Here is a 10,287-nt window from a genome sequence, read left to right on the forward strand (position 1 = left end):
AAAAAAAAAATCACCATCCTGAGCCTTTGTGGCACCAGGCAAGGGAAGGGACAATAGCAGAGCCTGTGTGCTCCTTGTGAGGGAGTCTATTATGGCAGAAGGGGTGTCAAGGCTTTTAGTCTTGATTTGGTTTGGTTTTTACCTTTCTTTACACCAAGTGGCCCACCTTGCAAATCCTGCCAGAGCCCCCAGAGTCTGTCAGCATGGGAGGGATGTGATCCTTTCCATCCCACATTCCAATAGCTAGTTGTGACCCAGAGACATGATGCTGTTTTCTGTATTTAGGCCAGAAAATGTGGCTTGCCTCCAGTTTGTTAAAAATGGAGAGAGGAGGTTTAGAAGGCAGCAGAAATAATGGCTTTTGCAGTAGGGAGGCCTTGAGTCCTAGGAACATACTGCCATGCTGAGCTAGGCCATGTCTGAGAGTACATCAGGGTCACACTATCTCAGGTCTGTCTGGACTCCCTAGGCCCCAGTGTCCCCACCTGTGAAGAACACAGAGAGCCCTTTACTGCTCAGCTTGACCTCCACTTCAGAGCAATGTGGGGTTCTGAGCATGAGGTCCTCTGCACAGAGTTCGCCAGAGTAAACAGCTCAAACAACAGATGCTTCCAGCAGGGGGACCTCCTACCCTGGGGTGTGAAAAGGAATGAAACCCAATTAAACATCTATGTGAGTCCACATGGCCTCTGGCTCTGCCATACTAGGGGTTGCATGTAGATGGTCAGCGGACCCTTCTTTCAAACTGGCCTCAGGTCCCAGAGCATCTTCTTGGAGCTCTGTCCCCATCATCTCAATCCCTGAGCAACTATGCCTGCCCATCTCTGCCTAGTAGGGGAGTGTGGGGTGGGGGGAGAGAAGGAGAGAGACTGTACCAGCACCAGCTGTCATGAGGTCAGCTAGCTTCAAGCAGATGTTTCTGTATGTCATGCAGATGACAAGGATGGTCTGAGGGTCCAGGGGTGCATCTAGGGTCTGTAGCCCAAACCTGCATCTCTACACTGATCATTGAGTTTTTGGTTTATCCTTCTGCAGAATGCATTTCACTTAAAGAAAAAAAATTCCTAAAAAGCAGTGCTTTTCAAAACCAAGAGTGTTAGCTGCTCCAGGCCTTAGAGGCTGTGACCAAAGGCTGCTCCCAGGGTGTGGTGTCTCTAGACCCATGGTGAAGAGCCATGTGGCATGCCCCAGAGGACTGAGTGAGAAAGGCCAGCTGTATTGGAAATGACCTGTTCCTTGGTCTCCTCCACACTGACTCGAGCCTGGAAGGCAGACCTAGCCCTGGCCAGAATCACTGTCATCAGTGAGCTATGCCAGTGACATTGGCTGGACTCGTGTGTCTTTCTACAATGTCTGAATTTATTAAATAACAATAAACTCGTAAGCTGCGTCAGTTTCATCAGTCCCATCTGGGTGAATACTCAGAGTCCACTCTTGGTAGCCAGTAAGTTGGGCAATCACAGGTTCTTTTATTCCAGCATTAATTAGTAATGTCTATAGCACTCAAATCACACATCACACTTCGTAAAATAATACTTAAATTACAGAACAGAGAAGAAGTGGTGAAGAGTGGCCATAGCATTGGAAGAGACAGGACTGACAGCAAAGGCTGAGTCTGTAGAGACATGAAGAGTTACCACTGGTGGCCAGATAAGATTACAGAGCAGACTGAGCTGCTTTGAGGTCTGGGGCTTGTTGAAAGTGCAGAAGTGCTCAGAGCCTAAGTCTGGGCAGCAGGCAGTTCGGACCACATAAAGCATGGAGACAGAGCAAAGCTGAAAGCAGGGACCAAAAGCCTATCAGCTCCTGTTACATTTACCAGGTGGACTGATGAGGTGGCAGGTTGGTATGTGTGTTTGCCACTGTACCTAGGATCACACACCTCTCCTGCATGAGCCAAGTGAGGGAGTCACGGTGTTTTTTAGTCTCAGGTCCAACAAGTTTTCTGTGATAGAACTGCTATGTCATGTGTACATGTGCCCTTGATTTAATTTGATACTCTGTGTGTGTGTGCGCACGCGCAGTACTGGGGATTGAACTCAGAACCCTGTGCTTTCCAGGCAAGTGCTTGTTCTACTGAGCTATCTCCCTGGGTGGTACATTCATTGTTAAGCATTCATACATTTTTTGTTAAGCAAGAAGAATTTGTCAGTTTGTGCCACAGAGTTGCTCTGTGCGGCTGAGGGTTGCCAGGTTTGGTGTGTTCAGCATCCCAGGTTATCTCTTTACACAAGTGAGTGACCAAGACATCTTGCCTCAGCATTTGCATTCCAGTGGCACAAACTGCTGTTCTGTGAAATGGAGTCATCCAGGGCAAAGCACAGCCTGGAAGCCACTGTTTCAGCAATGTACAGTCACTCACAGCAGGGCACAGCCAGACCATGCATATAGTAGGAATTGACTTCATAGAAATGCTGCCAAGATTTTGCTCATACTGTTATTCTTTCTAACTTCCTGGAGTGCCTTCCTGTCTGAAGGTATAACTTTCATATTCCATCCTTTTTCCTGAACTCGTTCATTTCACGTGTTGGGGGCGCAGCCCCAGGCACATGGCCCTGCGCAGATGCCCTCCCTGCCCACAGGCAGACTGGCTGTGCAGGCCCACACCTGCCATTGCAAAGCCTGAAGCATTCCCTGCTAACACCATTCCTGGTGCTAACACATGTCAGACTTCATGTTAAGAGCACTCAAGGCATTTCAATTCACCTATCTTCTTATCCTGTGAGTAGTGGTGGACACTGAATTTTTGAGTGATTTTGATCTGTTTGGTCCAGGATTTAAAGATTAGCAGTCCTTTACATTGTCATAGTTAGCTGGGGAAGTGCCAAAGGAAAAGTGTGCTCCACAGGTGGAAGGCCAGGAAGACAATGTTGAGACACACACACATGGATTAAAGCATCTTCTCTCTTTTCCTTTGTGAATGAAATTGTTTGGTCTCAGGAGTTTTGATATTCACTCCTGAATATTTGTTCTCATCTCTTTCTCCCTCCCAGGCACACATGCAGCTTCCTCTGGGGGAGGCTACCCTGCCTCATTTTGTAGGCATGGAACACATTTGGTTTAGAGACACCATATCTTAAAAGAGCAAAGCCTTGGGTTGCTTGGCTTGTTCTCTGAATTATTGAAGAATGAGCAAAGCATGTTTCAGAGCAGACTGGCTTGAGCAACTTGTATTTGTTATAAAATCTGAAGCCCTGGGTTGTGAGACAGGTCAGTGACACAAGTGCCTACCTGGCAAGCACAAGGTCCTGAGATTGATTCCTGGTACCACAAAATAAAATCTGAAGCCCTGTTTGTTGGCACATGTCAAAACAAAATGTTTTGGGGCCACTATTCTCTTGATTCAAAGAGCATGTTTGGCTACCAGAGTGATTTGGTTTTAGCCCAAATTTGTGAGTTTTCAGATCAGTGCCAAAAGTTTTAATGGAATGAGGCAAACTTTTTCTTCATCTGCCTTTGAAAGTGGACAGGCTGAAAAGTTGCAGACACATTATGGACAGTGTGAACATTTTGGTTTTATTTATTTATTTTTATATATTTATTTATTTTTTGGCGGAACTAGGGATTGAACTGAGGCCCTTGCGCTTACCAGGGAAGTGCTTATTCCACTGAGCCATCTCCCCGGCCCCCAGTGTGAACATTTTGATAACTGATTTGACTGAATTCTTTTTTTTATAATGGTACTGGGGAATGAACCCATTGCCTTGTACATGATAGGCAAACATTCTGTCACTTAGCCACAGCTTGGCCCTTGATCTTTAAAATTTTGCTAAGAGAAGGCTTACTGTTGAGTGCTAAGAGGGACTTCAGGAGGTACATTTTCCATTGTGATCAGGAGAGCAGCACTACAGGAAAGGCAAGGTATAGTGTGGCGTGGCTGTTCCCAAGTGTTCCTGTTCTCAGGTCAGCTCCCTGCCCCGAGCCCAGGCTCCTGCTCTGGTCCTCAAATGTCTACAGCCTGTCTGTCTTGTTTTCCAGGCCCTGCTGTGGGAGAAGCGCTGCAGCACGTGGTCCCCACCCTCAGGGCCTGTCTGCAGACCACAAGAGACCCCCGTATGTGCCTGAAGCTCTTCTCCATCCTCTCTAGCCTGCTGCTGAGGCCCAAGGACACCATTGACTCCCAGGGGTAGGCAATCCTTATGTCTGGCAAAGCAAGCCCTGTGGGTGCTGGGAAGGGCTCCCCAACTTGCCCCTATACTGTGGGACCCCCTCTGCCCCCAATGCACTGGGCAGTGCTTCCTCTTCCTGAAGTCATAGGTGGGAGCTTGAAGGCATCCCTGAGCTTCTCTGTGGGCTAAGTCATGCCACCTTCCATCCCCTCTGGTGGACTGCATGATCAGGAGAGTAGTGCATTACAGAGAAATACTGAAACAGTAAATCAAAGTTATTTTAGTGTGGTCATTAAAATTCCACTGAATGAAAAAGTTTTAGGGAACATTAACTATTAATGGTTTATATATTAGCTATTCTCACTTTTAAAAGCCTTTCGGTACCTTTCAAACCTAACGAAGAACTGACTGAATTGCCATTGATGGTTAAAGCAGTACAGATAGCCTTCCATTATCTGAAAGAACTTTTAGGTAGCATTAAAACACTAAGGGTCTCCAATTTTGCTGCTTTGAAATGAGGAAAAAGGAACAAAAAACATGGAAGAGAGGAACAAGCCTGTGAAAGCAGGAACATCTGTGCCCCAGGCCAGGTGGGAGGTGACCAGTGTGCCAGGCTGTGGGTAGTGTAGAGAATCCAAACGGCCCTGGGAAAGTGGCTCCAGCTGCTTTCTGGCCACCATTTTTCCTCTATTAAATCAGAATACCTAGTCACGTAGAGTCCCAGACCAAAAGGTGGGAAGAAGTGGGGACAGGTGGCAGGACCCAGCTCTCAGGATACAGACCTGGCTGCTCTGGCTCCATTGGCACCGGGAATCCTCCTCTCCCAGGAAACAGGTCCATGGAAGCAAATGTGACCAATAGGCTGCAGTTTCCTGTGCAAATAATTTGATCATTAAAACTTTAATTACCACCTTTATCTCTTCTCTGCTGTTGGGCCTCTAGTCAGCTCATTGGGAAATTCTTTTTCCTGCTTGTCTACCATAACCTCAAGCCCAGAAGGACCATAATAGGGTACCATGTGAGCCCTGATGGTGGCCACATGCAGGCAGATGCTCGCATGGGCGACACTTGGGGCAGTGTTGCTGCAGAGACAGTGGCTGCTGTCCTCATGCTCTGCCCAAGCTCTGGATCCAGCCCAATGCTGCTGCTGGGCTCAGCCACAATCCCAGAGCCACACGATTAAAGGCTTCTTAAGGGAAGAAATCAGTATCATGAGAAATAGGTTAGTTAAGGGCTAGGGAGATGGCTTCGTGGTCTAAGCACCTGCCTGGCAAGTGCAGGGACCGAGATTTGATCCCTGGTACTACATGCCGTGCAGGCCCAGAACCCTGGGCATGCTGTCCCAGCCACAGGAACCTGGCATGGTGGTACACACCTATAATCCCAGCACTGGGGAGGCTGAGACAGGAGGATCACTATGAGTCCGAGCTACGTAGCAAGACCCTGTGCCAAATAAATAGTTTTTTTAAAAAGAAAAGAAATAGGTTATGTAAGTAAAACATTCAGGTATTTTTGTAGACAGGAGGCCAGGCCAGGCACCCTCTTCCCACTGGAGATACAGCTATCACATTTGAAGTCCCCATCTTTTCCAGGAACAGAAAATGTTCCTATTGGTGTCACTTTTACCATCTACTCTTTCCCTCAGCCCAAACCAAGATACTTCCTTTGAAGCGAGTCTTGGCCTTTGCTCACCACTGTCCCCTATGTTGATTCCAGGCAGTTTTGTGTCTACCTTGACTCAGTGGTAAAAGACATTCTGATGCCAAATCTGCAGTGGCGAGCAGGGAAGACAGCTGCAGCCATCCGCACAGCTGCCGTGTCCTGCTTGTGGGCACTCACCAGCGGTGATATCCTGTCAGCCAAGCAGGTAGGGGAGCACCACTGTGTCCTGGGCACCCAGGGCTTGGGCAGACCTGAGCTGGGAACAGCTGGCCGTGGAGGGAAGTAGTCCTGTGCCTGTGTGGGTGGGAGGAGCAGGAGAGAGGGCAGAGGTCCGGCTGCCAGACAGTATTACAGGTTTTGTCTCCTCAGGTAAGCTGGGGTCCTAGCAAGGATTTGGCCTCCTATCCTGCGTTTGCTTTCTTTGAGACAGGATCTCACTGTGTAGTCCAGGCTGGCTTTGAATTCCAGTTACAGGTTTGCACCATCATGCCCGGCCCTTAGGTTTACATATTGGATATTCTTTCATTTATTTATTTATTTTTCTTCCTTTTTTATGTATTTGATATAGGTTCTCACTACAGAGCTCAGACTTGTAGCGATCCTCCTGTTTTCAGCCTCCCCAGTGCTGGGATGACAGGCATGTGCCACCACACCTGGTGTCAGTGGGCAGCTCAGTGCACCCAGGGCTGGGGCTGGCACTATTCTTTATAAGACTAAGAATTTAATCGTAGGACCCACCAAGGAGTCCAGGCCTCTGCCTTCTAAGTTGCTGCTTCTTGTGTCCATCCAGTGCTGGGAACCAGGAAGCAGTAGAAATAAATTAGTAATTCCACAGCAGTTGGGAAGCCTTTCAACTCAGCCCTGCAGTGTGTGAGTGCCCCCTCCTGGCCCATGGAAAGGTTGCTGCTTTGAAGTGCTTCTGAAGACCCGCAGTGCACCGCCATAAGTGGCAGGGCTGGGCCTTGATGGATTGATAATTATGGGCTGTTAGAAATCCACTGACCTGGCAAAGTGCCTGCCTTGTAAGCACAAGGTCTTAATTTCAAGTCTTGGTTTAAAAAAACTTAAGTTCACTGACCAACTTAAAACAAAAATTATTCAAACGACCTAAAGATCTATATTCTAGCATATTTGGTACCATGTTTACAGCCTTTCAGACTACACTGTGCTCATGTCAGCTGGACACCTCTTCCCAAGCAGTCAGAGCAGAGCTGCCGGCACCATCTCACACACACTTACGGTTCCAGGTGCATGACGTTCAGGATGCGTTGCTGCCTCAGGTCTTGGCCACCCTGGAAGAGGACATGCAGACCACTCGGCTGATCTCCTGTCGTATCATTAACATATTTCTAAAGACCTCTGGAGATGTTGTGGACCCAGATAAATTCCTCAAGATTTATCCTGGTAGGACATTTCTGTTTATCAAACCATGCATATATGTTTATATTCAAGTGACTTCTTTTTTTTTTTTTTTTTTTGGTTCCTCGAATGCCTTCAGGGCACTTTTGGCCAGCGGAAGAGGTGTGAGGTTCGAACTCCAGCAACCTGTGGCTGACAGCTTTGTCTAAGCAGCCACTTAAAGGCCTGAGCTAGGGCCAGGCCCCCTCAAGTGACTTCTTCTATAGCAAAAAACAGAAAACACTGTTTTATCTTATGATCATGTTGGTACTATAAATCCAAAAACTGCAATAACAGGTAAAACGTCAAACAAATAGCAGAACCCAGGGTGAACACTGGAACAGAGTAGGGTGGGAGCAAAACCCCACTCCAGAGCAGCCTGCAGGCTGACAGGGACCCCCACTCAGAGGGGAAACGTAGCAAGACCCTATGTAAGAATAAGGTCTGGAATGAGGCTTCTGTGCCTGGTTTGCTGACATAGGTGCCTGCCCTGCAGCTGGGCCTGTGAGAGTGAGGGAGAATGGGGCTGTGCCCTGGCTCAGGTCTCAGCCCTCACTGTCCAGTATCTGCCATTTTGAATCCTGAGGGTCACACCCTGTCAAGGCCAGACGGGGGAGGGGGATTGAGGCATCAGAAGCCATTGAGAAAACAAGTGCTGAGCCATATAGTGAATGCACAGAAGGAAAAGCAGTTGCTCAGGTGAGCTTGGACATATAGCTGCCTGAAAACGTAAGGAAGCCCCATCACCCTAATGGGACAGGTGGATGGACCAAGCATAGCAGCTCTGGAAAGGAGGGAAGCAACGTGCAAAATTCTCTCTTTAGAACTCAGAAAATGAAAAATAATTTCCATTAATAAATTGAAAAGCCAAACAAAAAAACAGGAATAGAGAATAGACATATAAAGGGCTGGTCAGATAGCTCAGCAGATTAAAATGCCTGCTTGTGCAGACCCAGGAACTGGGGTTCAATCCCCAGCATGCCGTGCCAGCCCTACCCTGAGACAGCAATTGAGACTGGGTGTGGTGGCACGCACCTGTAATCCCAGCACTTGGGAGGCTGAAAAATGGGAGGATCACTACAAGTCTTATCTGCATAGTGAGACCATGTAGACGCTGTATAAATACATTTTTTAAAAGAGAGATAATAAACAGCTAGTCGTGGGGAAAATCAACTCGATATTGTAAAAAGATGCCTGCCAGTGACTCAGGCACAATAGGCACTGACTTGAGGAAAGGAGTTGCCCAAGGGACACATCTGGATGAGGCAGGAGGGCGGGACCCGCACATGTGCCTGTTCATCTCGTAAAACTGGAAGTAATTTCATGCTGAGTTTCCCACGGACAGTTTTCATGATTCCTGGAAATGAACAGCTCTGGAATTTACAGCCCAGTGTACTAAGTAAATCTAAACATGATAGAAGGCCAAAATCAGTGAATTGAAAGGCTTCATTTCCCTGAAAAATAGCTCTTCCAAAAAAAATGAAATAGGGCCGGGGAGATGGCTCAGTAGAATAAGCGCTTCCCTGGCAAGCGCAAGGGCCTGAGCTCAATCCCCAGTTCTGCAAAAAAATAAATAAATAAAATAAACCAAAAAAATGAAATATAAGAAAAGGTAAGGCATGAGCCCTGGTAAAGGAGGACAGGGACAGTATTGGAGAGGAGGAAGATGCAGAATCACCGAGGCCTGCACACTTTCAGATCCAAAGTGTAGAACAAGCCGTGTATGGTGGTGCACGCCTGTAATCCCAGCACTCAGGAGGATGAGACAGGAGGATTGCTGCAAGTTCGAGACCAGCCTGGGCTGCAAAATGAGTCTGGGGTCAGCCTGAACTGCATAGCAAGACCCACTCTCAAAAAGACAAAAAAAAAAAAAGCGTGGAACAAATGCTGAATAGGAAATTGCCTCCTGGAAGTCCAGGTCTAGGTGAATTTTGGGATTGGCAGGAGGGTGTCTGTAATCACATTTTTTCCTGCCCACAGTCTATGGTTCTGTTTTCAAGTGAGTTCGAGCAGAGTTGTTTGTGGCCGGGTGAGTTGGGGCATTGCTCACAGTTCACCGTGGAAGCCGGTGAGAAGGTAGCATATTTGGGCAGAAGGCTCCCTCCTAGGTTCCTGTACTTCTTGGTGCCAGTTCTGTGCTCTTGGAAAAGCCATCACCTTCTTGGCCAGGGAGGGGAAGACAAGCACAGGGACCCCTGGGACCATGTGTAGTGACAGGGCAGCAGCACGGACCCAGCAGAGTTGCAGCTGCTTGAGAAAGCACTGTGGCTGCCACAGGGAAGACTTCAGGCGGCCTTTTCTGTCCAGAATTGGAGTTAGCATCACCATCATAAATTAACTTCACCAGTGGCCTGGGTACCCATTAACCTGGAAGAAGACATCTCAGCACTCTGCTGTTTATGAGTTGGCTGACCTTTCACAAGTTTTGACTCTGACTCAGTTCCTTTGTCCTGAGATGTGGGACAGTTTGGTGAGGTCATTCATGTGGTGCTCAAGAGTGTGGCCCAAGGTGACTCCCTCCTTGATTTGTAGATGTGCATTCTACATGCCTTGTGCAGCCAGAGCCCAGTGCCCTTGAGATCGTGGGTGTCTCCTCTGAGTTGATCCAGCAGGTCCTGTTTGTCCCGAAGCCCTGTCCTCTTGGTGGGACGTCCTGAACTTTGGATGTTTGTTTTGTTTGTTTTGTTTTTGTGCCATTCAGTAAGCTAGGAGTGGCTTGCTAAGAGTAGAATGTACCCTCCGTGTAGAACAGAGGATGAGAGAACCTGTGTGTGAGGCTGGAGCCCTCGCGCTAGGCAGGGCAGCCCCCCACCCTGCAGTGCTCAGCTCTTCCCATGCTCTTTCAGTCTCCAAAGATATGTGGAAGTAGGTGCTAGAGATTTTTTTTTTAAGACCATGTAGGAAAACATGGGTTTGATAAAAACTTTAGGAGTGATGGTGCATTCTGCAGTCCCAATACTCTGGTAGTCTGAGGTTTGAGGCCATCCAGAGCAGCAGAGAGAAAGTCTGTCTCAAAATGTATTTAAGAGGGGGTCGGGGAGATAGCTCAGTAGAATAAGTGCTTGGCTGGCGAGCACAAGGGCCCCAGTTCAATCTCTGGTTCTGCAAAAAAAAAAAA

General features: G+C 47.9%; 1 protein-coding gene across 1 annotated transcript in view; it reads left to right on the top strand.

The window, feature by feature from the left end:
• The window catches only part of Dnaaf5 (dynein axonemal assembly factor 5), a 55,553-nt gene that overhangs the window by 37,615 nt on the left and 7,651 nt on the right, over positions 1-10,287 (top strand). The window contains exons 9-11 of the mRNA XM_004629580.2: positions 3,979-4,126; positions 5,826-5,976; positions 7,019-7,175. Of these exons, the coding sequence (XP_004629637.1) occupies positions 3,979-4,126; positions 5,826-5,976; positions 7,019-7,175 (456 nt within the window). The remainder of the gene's footprint in view (positions 1-3,978; positions 4,127-5,825; positions 5,977-7,018; positions 7,176-10,287) is intronic.

Source organism: Octodon degus, unplaced genomic scaffold, assembly GCF_000260255.1.
Source record: "Octodon degus isolate 3935 unplaced genomic scaffold, OctDeg1.0 scaffold00031, whole genome shotgun sequence".
Lineage (NCBI taxonomy): Eukaryota > Metazoa > Chordata > Mammalia > Rodentia > Octodontidae > Octodon > Octodon degus.